Source organism: Bison bison, unplaced genomic scaffold, assembly GCF_000754665.1.
Source record: "Bison bison bison isolate TAMUID 2011002044 unplaced genomic scaffold, Bison_UMD1.0 scf7180017853184, whole genome shotgun sequence".
NCBI classification, from domain to species: domain Eukaryota; kingdom Metazoa; phylum Chordata; class Mammalia; order Artiodactyla; family Bovidae; genus Bison; species Bison bison.
Genome location: NW_011483757.1, coordinates 429,489 through 450,593, shown reverse-complemented (window position 1 = coordinate 450,593; position 21,105 = coordinate 429,489). Strand labels below are relative to the sequence as shown.

At 43.5% G+C, this 21,105-nt stretch overlaps 2 protein-coding genes across 2 annotated transcripts in view; both read right to left on the bottom strand.

The window, feature by feature from the left end:
* Positions 1-176: 176 nt before the first annotated feature.
* Positions 177-11,213, bottom strand: LOC104998592 (trophoblast Kunitz domain protein 1-like). Its single transcript, XM_010853852.1, has 11 exons — positions 11,159-11,213; positions 10,098-10,181; positions 8,942-9,013; positions 7,629-7,727; positions 7,048-7,131; positions 5,890-5,961; positions 4,625-4,723; positions 4,055-4,138; positions 2,903-2,974; positions 1,606-1,708; positions 177-375 (listed from the first exon to the last, which is right to left on the bottom strand). The coding sequence occupies exons 1-11, from the start codon at positions 11,211-11,213 to the stop codon at positions 177-179; spliced, it is 1,023 nt and encodes a 340-aa protein (XP_010852154.1).
* Positions 11,214-12,003: 790 nt separating this feature from the next.
* The window catches only part of LOC104998583 (trophoblast Kunitz domain protein 1-like), a 10,229-nt gene continuing 1,127 nt past the window's right edge, over positions 12,004-21,105 (bottom strand). The window contains exons 2-8 of the mRNA XM_010853844.1: positions 18,274-18,357; positions 17,808-17,879; positions 16,499-16,597; positions 15,918-16,001; positions 14,770-14,841; positions 13,463-13,561; positions 12,004-12,203 (exon numbers count right to left, since the gene is read on the bottom strand). Coding sequence (XP_010852146.1) covers positions 12,004-12,203; positions 13,463-13,561; positions 14,770-14,841; positions 15,918-16,001; positions 16,499-16,597; positions 17,808-17,879; positions 18,274-18,357 — 710 coding nt within the window. The remainder of the gene's footprint in view (positions 12,204-13,462; positions 13,562-14,769; positions 14,842-15,917; positions 16,002-16,498; positions 16,598-17,807; positions 17,880-18,273; positions 18,358-21,105) is intronic.

Here is a 21,105-nt window from a genome sequence, read left to right as displayed (position 1 = left end):
CTTCTGCCATCCTCTCCCTGGAGAACTCGCTCAGTGTGTGGTTTCACAGGACACTGCAGCCTCTCCTCCTGGCAGCAGCGAGGAGGAAGACACTGTGCAGGGTGAATGGTGTGTGGCCACCTGAGCTCCGCCCCTTTCCTCAGCCCTTCCCCTCCTCCTGTGCCTTGGCCCCTGTCTTACCACAGGGACCCTGCCTCTTGAGAGCAGGTCTTCATGCATTCCTCTAACTTTTCGAAGTTGTTTCCATTCCCTTCACAGCCACCATACACAAACTGCTCACAGAGGCCAGTCTGGGCATTGTAGAAGTACCTGGTCATCATGGAATTGCAGCCATCTGTTACTTTAGGCTCCAGGCAGAGGGCAGGCTTAGAAGCTCTTGGAAGGAGAGGGGCAATGGCTCAGTTATGAGGATGGTCATCAAGCTCCATACAAGGACAACAACTAGAACCCCCAGTTTGTTTGCCATAGAGAATGTTAAGGTTGTGGAGGAATGCCAGATTAAAAAGACCATTTGAAAACCTGCTTTCTGGGACAGAATCATGAATGTTTCTAGGGGTGACATGATGTAGTAATCATGTACAAACGAATATCTCCTCATGAAGTCTTCTAAGGAGGTTTGGTACAGTGCCTGAATAGCCTTAAAACATCTGTAAGGCATCCAAGGCTGTCCAGGGGTTAAGAATCTGGCTTCCAGTACTGGAGTCCTAGATTCAATCCCTTGTCAGGAAACTAAACTCTCAAATGCTCCAGACACTAAGGCGGCAGGGCATAAAATCTTTATATTCATGACAGGTAACCTGTTCAAAGAATGCATGTAACACATTTCCCCTCTTCAGATGAAGAAACTGCAGATAACTGTCCCACAAACAGAGCATGTGGGTGGTAGAGTCAGGACAAATTGCTATGATGTCACAACCCATCTGATACAATACCTGATTCTACCAGGAATTCGGAAAGTACAGCGCACTTGTAAGAGTATCTGGAGTCAGTGTCCTACATTCATCACTTCCTTGTACCCAAGGTAACAATAGCTCCCAACCATGGGCCAGAGTGAGCCTGGGTTTCTCCTAACACAAATCTGTGATGTCTCTACCATCAACCAATTCCCCAACACCCACTGGGCCTCCCCCATTCAATTGCTGTCTGATATGAAATTCATGCAGTTAGTGCAGACCCCACAGGTTAAGCGCTCAAGACTGTCCTCAGTTTAGTGCCAGCCACATGGTCCCTACTTACTTTTGCTTGTGACCAAATGGATGAAATGGGGAAGTCCATGACCTCACCTCCATGTTCAGTAACTGAAGGTTACTTATGACCAAACTGAGGAAAACACTTACTTGCTAATCTCAAATGAACAAATAGGAAACATTCACAAACAGTGAAATGGAGGAGACGTGTAGGGCAAAGGGATGTATCTGTGTGTGGAGATTCCATTCCCTTGTGAGCACCCTCACAATCATATTCACCATCTAGAAAACTCTCTGAACCCAAATATTTATGCACTGTTGAGGTTTCAAGAAACAGGCTTCTTGATTGAAGCATTGGTGTTTGGTCATTGATCTGAATCTCAGTGCCTGTCCCTCTTCCCCGAGATGCAGAAACTACGAACCTTTATTCTCCTCATTGAGTGTTGAGTATTCAATCTTGAGTGTTTGGTATTCCTCCAGTGTGTGGTTATCGAATTGTATTCCAGAAATCATCACCTGACCTATGAAACAGAATACATTTCAAGAGTGTCAGGAGGCCTGCTTCATGAAACAGGAAAAGGATCAAACATGGACAAGATAATAACAGTTAAAAGACAACAAGGGGAAGGGCCTGGAGACTTTTGTAGTATTCTCTGCTTTCATCCCACATCCTCCTTCACAAGTGCTGTTACTTGGTTCCCTGCTGTTGCCCTCCTCCGTGGCTCAACATCTTTTGATTTCTTTTAATAATACAGGAATAAATATTATTTGATAAAGAAGTATTTTTACTTGGCCAGAGCAAGTAGGTAGGCAGAGAATTTCTTTCAGAGTAACACATATCTGGTCATGACACATGAATAGTCTTTCTGTTCGTAACTCGTCCTCTATTTGAAGAACTCATGTAACACGTTTCCCCTGTTCAGATGAGGAAACTGCAGATGACTTTCCCCAGGACACAAGCATGTGTGTGGCCTGGTCAGGACAATATACTGTCATGCCACAACCCATCTGATACACTATTGATTGGCCAGGAACTCGAAAATACAGAAAACCGGTGACAGTGTCCAGGTCCTGGGTCTCACTTTCTCTACTCACCTCTCCCCAAGCCTTACATGGGCCCTCAAATCACAGCGGAGGGTGAGTCTGGGTTTTTTCCTGACACCAACCATGTGGTTTTTTACACCAACCATCCAATTCCCAACAGTCAAGGGGCAGACCACTGTCAGTTGACTTCTGATACCATATCTGTGGAGTGTGTGCCAATGCCACAAGTTGAGTTATCAAGACTGCTCTGACTTCAGATGCCAGTCATGTGGTCTCATGTTACCACGCTTCTGCCAAGTGACTGAAAGTTGAACTTTCCATGACCCCAACTTCATGCTCAAAAACTCAGTCGACCCAGCAACCAAACTCAGGAAACCACTTACTCACTGTCCTCACATTAAGGTACAGGATAAAATCAGAAAGAGTGAAATCAGGGAGATCTTCAGGGCATGGGAGGAGTGGAGTTAGGCAGAGTGTCCACGCCCTCCTGAGCAGAGTGCCCTCACCTCAGGACCATTTGTTCCCCCTTCCTAAGCTCTCTCAGCCAATATTTACGGATTTGTGCTGAGGTTTCACTTAACAGGCATAAGTATTGAATTGTCAGCCAGTGGTACTGATCTCAGTCTCAGTGAGTGCCCTCCTCTCTCCCCAGAGGTGCAGAAAGTTCAAACCTTTAATGGCTTTAGTGATTATTTCAGCCAATCCTGTTAGTAAACCAGCTCCCTTTTCAACAATCTTGGTACCTATGAATGAAAAGATTTCAAAATATTCAGGAATATTTGACCATGAACCAGGATAAATTTCAAATTCGAAAATAAAATCATAAGCAAATGTGGACAAAGGAAAAGGCCTCAAGAATTAGCTAATAATGTACCAGCCTGGGTCCCAGGGGCTCAAGGAAGCAGCTAGAGAAATCTTTTTAAATCTCTCCTGGTGGAAAATGACCAAATGTGGCCATGAAACGCAAACAAGCTGTTTATTTTTATGACTGATAAATGTTCAAAGAACTCATTTAGCACTTATCTACTGTTCAGATGAGGACTATGGATGACTTGCCTGAGGACACATGCCATGAGGGTGATAGGGTCCAAACAAGATACTTCCCTCTCAAAACCCACTTGATATGCTATTCTATTAAACCAGGAACTCTGAACATATGGATAAATGCTGAGAGCTTCTGGGTGCAGTGTCCTACTTTCATTACTCCCCTGTCCGCAGGATTCACCTGACCTCCCAAAGCACAGGGAGAGTGAGTCTGGGCTTCCAACACCAAATCTGTGGTGTCTCTAGAAACAACATGCAGTTCCTCCAATCACCCACTGGGTGTCCAACAAGGCCACTTAATTCTGACAGCAAATCCAGGGAGTTAGTATAGATTGTGCAAGTGGAGGGCTCAGAACTGCCCTCAGTTCAGATGCCAGCCCTGTCATCCCGAGTCACTCCTGATTTGACAAAGTGTCTAAAACTGGGAAGTTCCATTACTCCACTCCTTGTTCAATAACTCAGTAAATCTGATGGCCATACCGAGGATGACCACCCCACATGGATATCACGCTATCATAAAGGATAAACCTAGGCACAGCAAAATGAGTGACAAGTGCAGGGCAAAGCGAACTGGAGGTGTGGGGAGCCTCCACACCCTGGACCACACAGGACCCTCACATCACATCGTGCGTTACCACCCAAATGCTCTCTGAATGCCCATATTAATGGATTCTTACTGAGATTTCACTAAACAGGCATTTTGATTGAATCATGGGCCAGTGGTGCCTGTTCTCAATCTAGTGCCCTCTCCTCTCCCCAGAGTTGCAGAAAGTTCACACCTGAAGCCACACCGTTGATGATACTTGTAACCACATCTATGACTGAACACTTCACAGGTCCCCTTCTATGGCTTGTCTCCACACCTATGAGAGACAGTAAATTCCAACAGATTCAAGAAGCCTGTTACATGAACCAAGTAACGATCAAATATGCAAACAAAATAGTCAACAGTGGACGAGGGAGGGAACAAATAAGGAAAATAAACAATAGTCAAAAGGAGACATGGGAAAGGGCCTGGAAACTTCCCTAATAATCTCTCAGCTTTGGTATCAGGATTCAATCTACACAGGGCTCTTTGTTACATTCCTTCCAGAACATTCGTCCCAGGTTTTTCTGATTATTTTTCATGAAGGAGGAATACTCATTATTTAACACCTAAATACTCTTTCCGGCCTAAAGTAAGTAGTTAAAGAATTTTTTTATATTAATATATCTAGCCAGAACAAGCACAAAATTTACCATGATAGTTTTATGCGTTGTTGAAGTTTCAAGAAATAGGCTTATTGACTGAATCACTGATCAGAATCTCAGTGCCCTTCCCTCTTCCCCGAGGTGCACAAACTACAAACCTTTGTTCTCCTCACTGAGTGTTGAGAATTCAATATTGAGTGTTGGCAATTCCTCTCGTGTATGGCTATCAAATTGTATTCTGGAAATCATCACCTGACCTATGAAAGAGAGTAAAATTCAAGAGTTTCAGGAGGCCTGGCCCATGAAACAGGAAAAGGATCAAACATAGATAAGATAATAATAGTCAAAATACAACAATGGAAAGGGTTTGGACACTTTCATTATTTCTTGCTTTCCCTTCAGTTGCCCTTCTCAGTGGTTCGACATCTTTTGATTGCTCTTAATAATATGGGAATAAACATTATTTGATAAAGAAATATTTTTACTTGGCCAAAGCAAGTTGGTAGAGAATTTTTTTCAGATGAACACATTGCGGTGGAAAATGGACAAATCTGGTCATGACACAGGAATAAAGTCTTTCTGTTCATAAATCATCATCTGTTCTAAGAACTTATGTAAATGTTTCCCCTGCTCAGAGGAGGAAACTGCAGACAACTTGTGCCAGGACACAGCATGTACGTGGCCTGGTCAAGACAAGAGAGCGTCATGTCACAACCCATTTGATGCACTATAGATTGGCTAGGAACTCGACAATACAGAGAACTGGAGAGACTTTCCAGGTCCAAGGTCTTACTTTGACTACTCACCTCTCCCCAAGCCTCACCTGAGCCCTCAAATCACAGAAGAGGGTGAGTCTGCATTTGTTTCCGACACCACATACACGGTTTTTCCCCCAACCATCCAATTCCCAACACCCAACAGGCCTCCCACTGTCCATTGATTTCTGATACCGTATCTGTGGAGTCAGGGCCAACGCCAAGGTTGAGGTATCAAGAATGCCCTGACTTCAGAGGCCAGCCATGTGTTCTTGAGTTATCATGTTTCTGAACAAGTGACTGAAACTCAAAAATTATGTGACTCCAGGTCCATGGTCAAAAACTCAATCAAACAAGTGACTAAACTCAGGAAAGATCTTAATCACTGTTCTCAAATTAATGTACAGAAAAAAACTCAGAAAAAGTGAAATGGAGGAGATCTTCAGGGCACAGGAGGAGTGGAGTTAAGCGGAGCGTCCACGCCTTCCTGAGAAGAGCACCCTCACCTCAGGACCATTTGTTCCCCCTTCCTAAGCTCTCTCAGCCAATATTTATGGATTTGTGCTGAGGTTTCACTCAACAGGCATAAGTACTGAATTGTCAGCCAGAGGTACTGATCTCAGTCTCAGTGAGTGCCCTGTCTCCCCATAGGTGCAGAAAGTTCAAACCTTTAATGGCTCTAGTGATTATTTCAGCCAATCCTGTTAGTATACCAGCTCCCTGTTCGACAATCTTGGTACCTATGAAAGAACAGATTTCAAAATTTTCAGGAATATTGGGCCATGAACCAGGACAAGTTTCAAATATGGAAAATAAAATTATAGGAAAAAGTGGACAAAGGAAAAGCCCTCGAGAATTGGTTAATAATGTACCAGCCTTGTTACCAGGAGCTCAAGGAAGCAGCTAGAGAACTCTTTTCATGAATATATCCTGATGGAAAATGACCAAACTTGCCCATGTAGTACAAATGAGAATCTTTTTATGACTGGTAAATGTTCAAAGAACTCATTTAGCAGTGATCCACTCTTCAGATGAGGACAATAGATGACTTGACTCAGGACATATCTCATGGGGATGATAGGGTCCGAAAAAGACACTTCCTTATCAAAACCCACTTGATATACTATCCTCTTTGGCCAGGAACTCTGAACATATCGATAAGTGCTGAGAGCTTCTGGGTGCAGTGCCCTACTTTCATTACTCCCCTGTCCCCAGGACTCATCTGAGCTCCCAAAGCACAGGGAGACTGAGTCTGGGCTTCCCTGAGACCAAATCTGTGGTGTCTCTAGAAACAACATGCAATTCCTCCAAACACCACTGAGTGTCCAACAAGGCCATTTAATTCTGACAGCAAGTTCAGGGAGTTAGTATTGACTGTGCAAGTGGAGGGCTCAGAACTGTCCTCAGTTCAGATGCCAGCCATGTTATCCCAAGTCACTCCTGATTTGACAAAGTGTCTAAAACTGGGAAGTTCCACTACCCCACTCCATCTTCAATAACTCAGTAAATCAGATGACCATTCTAACAAGGACCACTTTCGTAAGAATGTCATGTTTTCATGAAGGATGAATCTAGGCACAGAGAGATGAGAGTGTAGTGCAAGACAAAGTCGAAGTTGAGGGGTGAGGAGGCTCCATGCCCTGGAGAACACAGGACCCTCACATCACCACCGTGTGTTAACCACCCCACACGCTCTCTGAAAAGCGTATTTATGTATTCCTATTGAGGTTTCATTAAATAGGCACTGTGATTGAATCATTGGCCAGTGGTGCCTGTTCTCATTCTCAGTGCCCTCTCCTCTCCCCAGTGTTGCAGAAAGTTCACACCTGTAGCCACACCGTTGATGATACTTGTAACCACATCTATTACTGAACGCTTCTGAAGTCCCCTTCTATGGCTTGTCTCTACACCTATGAAAGACAGAAAATTCCAACAGTTTTAGGAAGCCTGGGACATAAACCAAGTAAGGATGAAATATGCACAAAAAATAGTAGTCTACTGTGAACAAGGGAGGGTACAAATATGGATAATAAACAATAGTCAAAAGGGGACATGGGAAAGGGCCTGGAAACTTTCCAAATAATGTCTCAGCTTTGGTAGCAGGAGTCATCCTACACAGGGCTCTTTCTTACTTTTGCTTCAGAACATTCATCCCAGGTATTTCTAATTACTTTTCATGAAAGAGGAATACTCATTTTTTGACGCCCAAATCTTCTTTCCCAACTAAAGTTAATAGTTAAAGACGTTTTTTTAGATGAACACATCTTGGTGAAACATGCACAAAATTCACCATGAAATATTTACGCACCGTTGAGGTTTCAAGAAATAGGCTTATTGATTGAAGCGTGGGTCATTGATCAGAACCTCAGTGCCCTTCCCCCTTCCCCGAGGTGCAGAAACTACAAACCATTATTCTCTTCACTGAGTGTTGAGTATTCAAGCTGGAGTGTTGGCAATTCCTCTAGTGTATGGTTATCAAACTGTATTCTGGAAATCATCACCTGACCTATGAAAGAGAGCAAATTTTAAGAGTTTCAGGAGGCCTGGTCCATGAAACAAAAAAAGAATCAAACATGGATAAGACAATAACACTCAAAAGACAACAAAGGAAAGGGCCTGGAGACTTTCGTTATATTGATTAAGCCTTCCTCCCACAGGCTACCCTACAGGGCTGGGTTTCTTCCTTTCCCTGCAATTGCCCTCCTCTGTGCTTCAACATCTTTTCATTACTGTTAATAATACAGGAATAAACATTATTTGATAAAGAAATAGTTTTACTCAGCCAAAGCAAGTAAGTAGACAATTATTTATAGATTAAAACATTGTGGTGAAAAATGGACAAATCTGTCGTGACACATGAATAAAGTCTTTCTATTCATAACTCATCATCTTTTCTAAGAACTCATGTACCTGTTTCCCCTGTTCAGTTGAGGAAACTGCAGATGACTTGCCCGAGGACCCAAGCCTGTGGGTGGCCAAGTCAGGGCAAGATACTGTCATGTCACAACCCATCTGATGCACGATTGATTGGCTAGGAACTCAACAATACAGAGAACTGGGGAGAGTTTCCAGGTCCAGGGTCTTACTTTGACTACTCACCTCTCTCCAAGCCTCACCTGAGCCCTCAAATCACAGGAGAAGGTGAGTCTGGGTATTTTCCTGGCACTAAATACATGGTTTTTACACCAACCACCCATTTTCCAACATCCAGCGGGCTGCCCACTCTCCACTGACTTCTGATACTGTATCTGTGGAGTCAGGGCCAATGCCACAGGTTGAGGTATCAAGAATGCCATGACTTCAGAGGCCAGTCATGTGTTCTTGAGTTATCATGCTTCTGACCAAGTGACTGAAACTCAAAATTTCTCTGACTCCACCTCCATGCTCAAACACTCAATGGAACAAGCGACCAAACTCAGGAAAACTCTAAATCACTGTTTTCAAATTAATGTCTAGGAGAAAACTCAGAAAGAGTGAAATGGACGAGATCTTTAGGGCAAGGGAGGAGTGGAGTTAGGCGGAGCATTCACGCCCTCCTGAGCAGAGCACCCTCACCTCAGGACCATTTGTTCCCCCTTCCTAAGCTCTCTCAGCCAATATTTATGGATTTGTGCTGAGGTTTCACTCAACAGGCATAACTATTGAATTGTCAGCCAGAGGTACTGATCTCAGTCTCAGTGAGTGCCCTCCTCTCTCCCCATAGGTGCAGAAAGTTCAAACCTTTAATTGCTTTAGTGATTATTTCAGCCAATCCTGTTAGTATACCGGCTCCCTTTTCGACAATCTTGGTACCTATGAAAGAACAGATTTCAAAATTCTCAGGAATACTGGGCCATGAACCAGGACAAGTTTCAAATATGGAAAATAAAATCATAGGCAAATGTGGACAAAGGAAAAGGCCAGGAGAATTTGCTAATATTGTACCAGCCTTGGTCCCACGATACCAAGGAAGCAGGTAGAGAAATCTTTTCATGTGTCTATTCTGGTGGAAAATGACCAAACTTGGCCATGAAAGAGAATAAGCTGTTAGTTTTATGACTGGTAAACGTTCAAAGAACTCCTTTAGCACTTCTTTCCTGTTTAGACGAGGACTATAGATGACTTGCCTGAGGACACATAGCAAGAGGCTGATAGGGTCCAAAGTAGATGTTCCCTGTCAAAACCCACTGGATACACTGTCCTATTCGGGCAGGAACTCTGAACACATGGATAAATGCTGAGAGCTTCTGGGTGCAGTGTCCTACTTTCATTACTCCCCTGTCCCCAGGACTCACCTGAGCTCCCAAAGCACAGGGAGACTGAGTCTGGGTTTCCCTGACACCACATCTGTGATGCGTCAAGAAACAACATGCAATTCCTCTAATCACCTGCTGGGTGTCCTACAGGGCCATTTAATTCTGACAGCAAACCCAGGGAGTTAGTATAGATTGTACAAGTGGAGGGCTCAGAACTGTCCTCAGTTCAGATGCCAGCCATGTTATCCCAAGTCACTCCTGATTTGACAAAGTGTCTAAAACTGGGAAGTTCCACCACCCCACTCCATCTTCAATAACTCAGTAAATCAGATGACCATTCTAACGAGGACCACTTTCATAAGAATGTCATGTTTTCATGAAGGATGAATCTAGGCACAGAGAGATGAGTGAGAAGTGCATGTCAAGGTGGAAGTGGACTGTGAGGAGCCTACTTGCCCTAGAAGGCACGGGACCCTTACAGCACCACCATGAGCTACAACCCAAACGCTCTCTGAATCGCATATTTAGGGATTTGTATTGAGGTTTCATTAAATAGGCATTGTGACTGAATCATTGGCCAGTGGTGCCTGTTCTCAATCTCAGTGTTCTCTCCTCTCCCCAGCATTGCAGAAAGTTCACACCTGTAGCCACACCGTTGATGATACTTGTAACCACATCTATTACTGAACGCTTCTCAACTCCCCTTGTATGGCTTGTCTTCAGACCTATGAAAGACAGGAAATTCCAACAGTTTCAGGAAACCTGGGACATGAACCAACTAAGGATGAAATATGCACAAAAAATAGTAGTTTACTGTGAACAAGGATATGAAAAAGAGCACCAGCACCCTGTGTGTTCTCATTAATTCTAATACTAATACTTCTGTGGTCTCCATGCCAAACTTTACTAATCTGTGGTGAAACAGATGCTGTCTGTTTCCAAATTTGCCTCCATTCTAAATCTTCCCAGAAGCAGAGCAGGAAAGCATCATCAAAGTTCCTCTGCTTGGGAAATCAGGATGTGCTATGTTAGGCAATGAATACAGCAGCTAAGTGCCATCTCTACACCTCCATTTCCTCCCTTGAAGGATTCTTAGCATGATTAATCAAAAAATGTAGGCAAAATGCTAACTCAGAGCCTGGGATGCTAAACAGTAGCTTGCATTTCTTTAACTGAAATATGAAGCCTCCTCCCCACATGTGACCTTAGGGATGTGGATTTCTTGGAAAAGTGGATAACTGAGTCTAATACCCATTCTCCTTCTGAGGCCCAGGAAGAAAACCTGCCCCCCAGTTTGACTGAACTTAGAAGGAAGGAAGAAAAGCTGTCATGTTGACGTATGAATCTCCCAGAATTCTGTGTAGCTTCTGTTGTGATTAAGGAGTCGATGATGATATAGTGGGTTTGCTTCCTATGCCCATTAGGGCACAGTCTCTGGAAAGGGGAACAGGAGATGTCCGCTGTCGGCAGAACAGTTAGAAGGACAATGATTTCCATGGACCCTATTGGTTAAGGTTTGTAATTACAAACAACAGAATCTACTTCAGTCAGTTTAATTTTGAATATACATTTACTGAAATATAAACTATAGAGTTTGAAGCTACAGAAATGAAAATTGCAACATCACTGTGTGGAAAAGGGGGGTTTTAAACCAAACTCTTTTCTCATTACAATGTTGAGAACTAGATGCTGGAAATTCCACCTTGGCCACCCACAAGGAAAGCAGTGATGGTGGGCAGGGGGATGAAGGTGAGCATGCCTTGAGGATGGGGGTGAAAACAAAAATCCTGTGTTACACCTCAGGCTCTGCAGTTACTCTGGTCATGAGAAAGTGCTCCTACATTCCTTCCTTGCACAAATAATTTTGAACTGTCCCATTGGTGTCAGGAACTGGGTGAAGAGCTAGGGGTAAAGGGAAGACATGCTCTCGTGGTGCTGAGAACCAGCTGGATGAGACAGAATTAGACACGTTGACCAATGGAGGAAAGGAAAAGGCAGGCTCTGCTAAGGATGGTCGGGGAGAGAAGGACTGTAAGGAGACTGAAGAGGTTCAGACGCAGCCACAGCCCAGTCCTGCAGGGGTCCTCCTCGGACTTGAGAGTTTCCAAATCCACTCTTCGCATGTCCTCCGCAAAAAGAAAGGAACTTGTTGAATGCCATCAGTGTAGCCTCAGACCAGGACAATGGTCAACTTAATAGATCCTATATTTTCAAAAAAACATGGAACAAGAAGGAAGTGAATTTTCAAAGCCTACACAGGGCACTCAGAAGCAGTGCAGTCCCACCCTGCAGGGTGGCTGAATCAGTGTTCTCAACTGAGAAACAGGAGCATGTGAGCAGGCTGAGATGCCAAAAGAGGCCTCCGGGGTTGACCTTCTGCCATCCTCTCCCTGGAGAACTCGCTCAGTGTGTGGTTCACAGGACACTGTAGCCTCTCCTCCTGGCAGCAGCGAGGAGGAAGACACTGTGCAGGGTGAATGGTGTGTGGCCCCCTGAGCCCCGCCCCTTTCCTCAGCCCTTCCCTCCCCCTGTGCCCTGGCCCCTGTCTTACCACAGGGACCCTGCCTCTTGAGAGCAGGTCTTCATGCAGTCCTCTAACTTTTTGAAGTTGTTTCCATTCCCTTCACAGCCACCATACACAAACTGCTCACAGAGGCCGGTCTGGGCGTTGTAGAAGTACCTGGTCATCATGGCATTGCAGCCACCTGTTACTTTAGGCTCCAGGCAGAGGGCAGGCTTAGAAGCTGCTGGAAGGAGAGGGGCAATGGCTCAGTTATGAGGATGGTCATCAAGCTCCGTACAAGGACAACAACTAGAACCCCCAGTTTGTTTGCCATAGAGAATGTTAAGGTTGTGGAGGAATGCCAGATTGAAAAGACTGTTTGAAAACCTGCTTTCTGGGACAGCATCATGAATGTTGCTAGGGGTGACATGATGTAGTAATCATGTACAAACATATATCTCCTCATGTAGTCTTCTAAGGAGGTTTGGTACAGTGCCTGAATAGCCTTAAAACATCTGTAAGGCATCCAAGGTCGTCCAGTGGTTAAGAATCTGGCTTCCAATATTGGAGCCATATGTTCAATCCCTTGTCAGGAAACTATACTCTCCAAAGCTGTAGACACTAAGGCAGCAGGGCATAAATTCTTTATATTCGTGATTGGTAACCTGTTCAAAGAATGCATGTAACACATTTCCCCTCTTCAGATGAGGAAACTGCAGATAACTGTCCCACGAACAGAGCATGTGGGTGGTAGAGTCAGGACAAATTGCTATGATGTCACAACCCATCGGATACAATACCTGATTCTACCAGGAATTCGGAAAGTACAGCGCACTTGTAAGAGTATCTGGAGTCAGTCCTATGTTCATCACTTTCTTGTACCCAAGGTAACAATAGCCCCCAACACGGACCAGAGTAAACTTGGGTTTCTCCTAACACAAATCTGTGATGTCTGTACCATCAACCAATCCCCCAACACCCACTGGGCCTCCCCCATTCCACTGACGTCTGATATGAATACCAAGCAGTCAGTGCAGACCCCACAGGTTGAGCACTCAAGACTGTCCCCAGTTTAATGCCGGACACATGGTCCCCACTTACTTTGGCTTGTGACCAAGTGGCTAAAATGGGGAAGTCCATGACCTCACCTCCATGTTCAATAACTGACGGTTACTTACGACCAAACTGAGGAAAACACTTACTTGCTGTTCTTAGATGAATATACAGGAAACACTCACAGTGAAATGGAGGAGACGTGTAGGGCAAAGGGATGTGTGTGTGCGTGTGCGTGTGTGTGTGTGTGTGTGTGTGTGGAGATTCCATTCCCTCGTGAGTACAGCACCTTCAAAATCATATTCACCACCTATAATACTCTCTGAACCCAAATATTTATGCACTGTTGAGGTTTCAAGAAACAGGCTTCTTGATTGAAGCATTGGTGTTTGGTTATTGATCTGAATCTCAGTGCCTGTCCCTCTTCCCCAAGGTGCAGAAACTACAAACCTTTATTCTCCTCATTGAGTGCTGAGTATTCAATCTTGAGTGTTTGGTATTCCTCCAGTGTGTGGTTATCGAATTGTATTCCAGAAATCATCACCTGACCTATGAAAGAAAGCAAATTTCAGGAGTTTCAGGAGGCCTGCTTCAATGAAACAGGAAAAGGATCAAACATGGAAAAGATAATAACAGTCAAAAGACAACAAGGGAAAGGGCCTGGAGACTTTTGTAATATTGTCTCAGCCATGATCCCACATCCTACCGCGCAAGGGCTCTGTTTCTTGTTCCACTGCATTTGTCCTCCTCTGTGGTTCAAAGTCTTTTAATTACTTTTAATAATACATGAATAAACATTGTTTGATAAAGAAAATTTTTACTTGGCCAAAGAGAGTAGGTAGGCACAGAAGTTTTTTCAAAGTAGCACATTGGGTGGAAAACGGACAAATCTGGTCATGACACGTGAATAAAGTCTTTCCATTCATAACTCGTCATCTATTTGAAGAACTCATGTAACATGTTTCCCCTATACAGATGAGGAAACTGCAGATGACTTGCCACAGGACACAACCCTGCGAGTGGCCATGTTAGGACAAATTACTCTCATGTCAAAACCTATTTGCTACACTACTGATTGGCTAAGAACTTCAAAATACAGAGAAATGGTGAGAGTTTCCAGGTCCAGGGTCTTACTTTCATTACTCACCTCTCCCCAAGGCTCTCCTGAGCCCTAAAATCACATGGGAGGGTGAGTCTCAGCTTTTTCCTGACACCAAATACTTGGTTTTTCCACCAACCGTCCAATTCCCAACAGCCAAGGGGCAGCCCACTGTAAATTCACATCTGATACCATATCTGTGGAGTTAGTGCCAATGCCACAGGTTGAGTTATCAAGACTGCTCTGACTTCAGATGCCAGCCATGTGGCCTCGCATTATGCTTCTGACCAAGTGACTGAAAGTTGAACTTTCCATCACTCCAACTCTATGCTCAAAAACTCAGTCGAACCAGAAACCAGACTCAGGAAATCTTTTACTCACTGTCCTCACTTTAAGTTACAGGATAAAATCAGAAACAGTGAAATGAAGGAGACGTTTAGGCCAAAGGGGGAGTGGAGGTGAGAGGAGCCTTCATGCCCTGGTGAGCACAGCACCCTCCCATCAACATTGGTTCCCACCTCATAAGCTCTCTGAGCCAACATTTATGGATTTTTACTGAGGTTTCACTCAATATGCATAAGTATTGAATCTTCAGCCAGAGGTACTGATCTCAGTCTCAGTGCCCTCCTCTCTCCCCATAGGTGAAGAAAATTCAAACCTCTAATTGCTTTATTGATTATTTCAGCCAATCCCGTTAGTATACTGGCTCCCTTTGTGACAATCTTGGTACCTATGAAAGAAAAGATGTCAAATTTTTCAGAAACATTGGACCATGAACCAGAACAAGTTTCAAATAAGGGAAAAAAATAGTCATAGGAAAAAGTGGACAAAGGAAAAGACTTGGAAAATTTGCTAATATTGTATGAGCCCAAGGAAGTATGTAGAGAAATCTTCTCATGTGTCTATCCTGGTGGAAAATGACCAAACTTGGCCATGAAAGAGAATAAGCTGTTAGTTTTACGACTGGTAAACATTCAAAGAACTCCTTTAGCACTTCTTTCCTGTTTAGACGAGGACTATAGATGACTTGCCTGAGGACACTTAGCAAGAGGCTGATAGGGTCCAAAGAGGATATTCCCTGTCAAAACCCACTGGATACACTGTCCTATTCAGCCAGGAACTCTGAACAGATGGATAAATGCTGAGAGCTTCTGGGTGCAGTGTCCTACTTTCATTACTCCCCTGTCCCCAGGACTCACCTGAGCTCCCAAAGCACAGGGAGACTGAGTCTGGGTTTCCCTGACACCAAATTTGTGATGCATCAAGAAACAACACGCAATTCCTCCAAACACCCCCTGGGTGTCCAACAGGGCCATTTAATTCTGACAGCAAATCCAGGGAGATAGTATGGATTGTGCAAGTGGAGAGCTCAGAACTGTCCTCAGTTCAGATGCCAGCCATGTTATCCCGAGTCACCCCTGATTTGACAATGTGTCTAAAACTGGGAAGTTCCATTACCCCACTCCATGTTCAATAACTCAGTAAATCAGATGACTATACTCAGGAAGATCACTCACATAAGGATGTCATGTTTTCATGAAGGATGAATCTAGGCACAGAGAGATGAGAGTGTAGTGCAAGGCAAAGTGGAAGTTGAGGTGTGGGGAGGCTCCATGCCCTGGAGAGCACAGGACCCTCACATCACCACCATGTGTTACCACCCCAAACGCTCTCTGAATGCCCACATTCATGAATTCTTATAGAGGTTTCATTAAATAGGCATTTTGATAAAATCATTGGCCAGTGGTGCCTGTTCTCATTCTCAGTGCTCTCTCTCCTCTCCCCAGAGTTGCAGAAAGTTCACACCTGTAGCCACACCATTGATGATACTTGTAACCACATCTATTACTGAACGCTTCTCAACTCCCCTTCTATGGCTTGTCTCCACACCTATGAAAGACAGGAAATTCCAACAGTTTTAGGAAGCCTGGGACATGAACCAAGTAAGGATGAAATATGCACATAAAATAGTAGTCTACTGTAAACAAGGGAGGGAACAAATATGGATAATAAACAATAGTCAAAAGGGGACATGGGAAAGGGCCTGGAAACTTTCCAAATAATGTCTCAGCTTTGGTATCAGGAGTCATCCTACACAGGGCTCTTTCTTACATTTCCTCCAGAACATTCATCCCAGGTGTTTCTAATTATTTTTAATGAAAAAGGAATACTCATTATTTGAAACCTAAATATTCTTTCCTGCCTAAAGTAAGTAGTTAAAGAAAAAATTTTAGATGAACACATCTTGGCGAAACATGCACAAAATTCACCATGAAATATTTATGCACCGTTGAGGTTTCAAGAAATAGGCTTATTGATTGAATCATTGGTCATTGATCACAACTTCAGCGTCCTTCCTTCTTCCCTGAGGTGCAGAAACTACAAACCTTTATTCTCCCCACTTAGTATAGAGTATTCAATGTTGAGTGTTGGCAATTCTTCCCATGTATGGTTATAAAATTGTATTCTGGAAATCATCACCTGACCTATGAAAGAAAGCAAATTTCAAGAGTTTCAGGAGGCCTGGTCAATGAAACAGGGAAAGGATCAAACATGGATAAGGTAATAACAGTCAAAAGACAACAATGGAAAGGGCCTGGAGACTTTCGTTATATTGATTAAGCCTTCCTCCCACAGGCTACCCCACAAGGGCTGCATTTCTTGCTTTCTCTGCAATTGCCCTCCTCCATGGTTTGACATCTTTTGATTACTGTTAATAATACAGGAATAAACATTATTTGATAAAGAAATAGTTTTACTCAGCCAAAGCAAGTAGGTAGACAATTATTTTCAGATTAAAACATTGTGGTGAAAAATGGAGAAATCTGGTCATGACACATGAATAAAGTCTTTCTATTCATAACTCATCATCTGTTCTAAGAATTCATGTACCTGTTTCCCCCGTTCAGATGAGGAAACTGCAGAAGACTTGCTGCAGGACACAAGCCTGTAGGTGGCCAAGTCAGGACAAGATACTGTCATGTCACAACCCATTTGATGCAAGATTGATTGGCTAGGAACTCAAAAATACAGAGAACTGGGGAGAGTTTCCAAGTCCAGGGTCTTACTTTGAGTACTCACCTCTCTCCAAGCCTCACCTGAGCCCTCAAATCACAGGAGAGGGTGAGTCTGGGTTTTTTCCTGGCACTAAATACATGGTTTTTCCCCCAACCATCCAATTCCCACACCCAACCTGCCGCCCACTGTCCACTGACTTCTGATACCGTATCTGTGGAGTCAGGGCCAATGCCAAGGTTGAGGTATCAAGAATGCCCTAACTTCAGATGCCAGCCATGTGTTCTCGAGTTATCATGCCTCTGACCAAGTGACTAAAACTTGAAAATTCCCTGACTCCACCTCCATGCTCAAACACTCAATGGAACAGGTGACCAAACTCAGGAAAACTCTAAATCACTGTTTTCAAATTAATGTCTAGGAGAAAACTCAGAAACAGTGAAATGGACGAGAGTTTTAGGGTATGGGAGGAGTGGAGTAGGCAGAGTGTCCACACCCTCCTGAGCAGAGCACCCTCACCTCAGCACCATTTTGTTTCCCTTTCACAAGCCCTCTGAGCCAATATTTATGGATTTGTGCTGAGGTTTCACTCAACAGCCATAAGTATTGAATCATCAGCCAGTGGTACTGATCTCAGTATCAGCGCCCTTCTCTCTCCCCAGAGGTACAGAAAGTTCAAACCTTTAATTGCTTTAGTGATTATTTCAGCCAATCCTGTTAGTATACCAGCTCCCTTTTTGACAATCTTGGTACCTATGAAAGAAAAATTTCAAATTTTCAGGTATATTGGACCATGAACCAGGACAAGTTTCAAATATGGAAAATAAAGTCACAGGCAAAAGTGGACAAAGGAAAAGGCCTGAAAGACTTGCTAATATTGTACCAGCCTTGGTCCCACCAGCCCAAGGAAGCAGGCAGAGAATCTTTTCATGAATATATCCCGAAGGAAAATGACCAAACGTGACCTGAAATGCGAAGGAGCAGTTTCTTTTTTGGCTGGTAAATGTTCAAAGAACTCATTTAGCACTGATCTACTGTTCTTCTTGAGGTTTCACTAAATAGGCATTTTGATTGAATCATTATCCAGTGGGGCCTGTTCTCAATTTCAGTGCCCTCTTCTTTCCCCAGAGTAGCAGAAAATTCACACCTGTATCAATACCGTCGATGATACTTGTAGCCACATCTATTACTGAACGCTTCTCAGGTCCCCTTCTATGGCCTGTCTCCAAACCTATGAATGACAGTAAATTCCAACAGTTTCAGCAAGCCTGTGGCATGAAACAAGTAAGGATGAAATATGCAAATAAAATAGTGTCAACAGTGGACAAGGGAGAAATCAAATATGGAGAATGAACTATAGTCAAAAGGAGACATGGAAAAAAAAAAAAAGGAGACATGGGGAAGGGCCTGGACACTTTCCTAATATTGTCTCAGCCTTGGTCCATTGGTCAGCCTACAGAGGGCTCTTTCTTACAATTCCCTGCAGCACATTCATTCCAGGTCTTTCTGATTAGTTTTCATGATAGAAGAACACTCATTATTTGACATGTAAATATTCTTTCTTGCCCAAAGTAAATAGTAAAGTAAATTTTTTCAGATTTTTTCTGATTAACACATATTGGTGGAAAATGTATAAAATTCAGCATGAAATGTCATTCACCTCCTTATACATATGAATGGTAATCGGTTCAAAACCCGTGTAACATATGTCCCCTGTTTGAGAAGAAAATTGCAGACGACCTGCCCCAGGCATGTGCGTGGCAGGGCCAGGACAAGATATTAGCATGTTACAACCCATCTGATACACTCCCTGATTCTCCCAGGAACTCTGAAAATACATACAACTGAGAACAGTTTCTGGCTGCAATGTGAACATTCATTACTCCCCCTTTTTGGAGCATTACCTGAGCCCCAAATCACAAGGGAGAGTGATTCTGTGTTTTTCCCTGACACCAAATATGTGGAGTCTCTACCAACAGCACCCAATTCCCCAAACACCCACTGGATGTGCAACAAGTCCATTTACATCTGACGGGAATCCATGGAGCTACTGCCGATTCTGCAGGTTGAGGGCTGAAAACTCCTTAGTTTAGATGGCAGCCATGAGGTCCCAAGTCAATCATGCTTGTGACCAAATAATTAAAAGGGGGGATTGTGGGTCCATGACTCCATCTTCAAATTCAACAACTCAATAGAACCAGTGGCTAAACTTCAGAAAACCATTGCTTATATTCCCAAAATAGAACTCAACACAAGAAAAATGGAAAAAGATGTGCCAGCAAAGAGGGAGGGAGCTGTGCCCAGCCTCTGTGCCCTAGTGAGCACAGCACCCTCAGATCAGCTTCCTGTATTCATCAACCCACAAGCTCTCTGAGCCCAGTTCTTATGTATTTCTCCCGAGGGTTCACTAAGCAGGCATGTTGGCTGGAATATCAGCCACTGTGATTGATCTCACTCTCAGTTTCCTCCCTTCTCCTCAGAGGTGCTGGAATGGCAGTTGTTGAAAACTGTAAACAGTAAAGGCATGCTTGTCATTTCTTGGACACCAACCACATCTTGAGGTTCCCTTGAGTTGCCTCTTCTGACTCATCTCATAACATCTAATGGCAGGAAACCCCAACAGTTTTAGGAGACCTAGGCCATTAACTAAGAGATGGTACAAATTTGAAGCTTTCTATTACTATGCAAGGCTTTCCTGGTGGCTCAGCTGTTGAAGAAACCACCTGCCTTGCGGGAGACCTGGGTTTGATCCCTGTGTTGGGAAGATCCCCTGAAGAAGGCAAAGGGATCCCATTCCAGGATTCTAGCCTGGAGAATTCCATGGACTATGCAGTTCAAGGGGTCACAAAGAGTTGGACATGAATGAGTGCCTTTCACTTTACTTATTTTATTACTACAATACAGTGAGGTTCAGGGACATGGCAAGGAACAGGAAAAGAGGGTCTCAGAAATGGGGACCCTGATCTGGCAGAATTATTTTATATATTATTTTATATATATATATAAAATATATATATATATATACTCAGCAGTGGCCACAGGACTGGAAAAGGTCAGTTTTCATTACGATCCCAAAGAAATACAATGCCAAGAATGCTCAAAGTACTGCACAATTGCACTCATCTCACACGCTAGTAAAGTAATGCTCAAAATTCTCCAAGCCAGGCTTCAGCAATATGTGAGCTATGAAATTCCAGATGTTCAAGCTGGTTTTAGAAGAGGCAGAGGAAGCAGAGATCAATATGCCAACATTTGCTTGCTCATTGAAAAAGCAAGAGAATTCCAGAAAAACATCTATTTCTGCTTTATTGACTATGCCAAATCCTTTGAATGTGTGGATCACAATAAACTGTGGAAAATTCTACAAGAGATGGGAATACCAGACCATCTGACCTGCTTCTTGAGAAACCTCTGTGCAGGTCAGGAAGCAACAGTTAGAACTGGACGTGGAACAACAGACTGGTTCCAAATAGGAAAAGGAGTACATCAAGGCTGTATATTGTCACCCTGCTTATTTAACTTATATGCAGAGTAGATCATGAGAAATGCTGGGCTGGAAAAAGCACAAGCTGGAATCAAGATTGCCGGGAGAAATATCAATAACCTCAGATATGCAGATGACACCACCCTTATGGCAGAAAGTGAAGAAGAACTAAAAAGCCTCTTGATGAAAGTGAAAGTGGAGAGTGAAAAAGCTGGCTTAAAGCTCAACATTGAGAAAACTAAGATCATGGCCTCCGGTCCCATCACTTCATGGCAAATAGATGAGGAAACAGTGGAAACAGTGGCTGACTTTATTTTGGGGTGTTCCAATTTCACTGCTGATGCTGATTGCAGCCATGAAATTAAAAGATGGTAACTCCTTGGAAGGAAAGTTATGACCAACCTAGACAGCATATTAAAAAGCAGAGACATTACTCTGTCAACAAAGGTCCATCTAGTCAAGGCTATGGTTTTTCCAGTAGTCATGTATGGATGT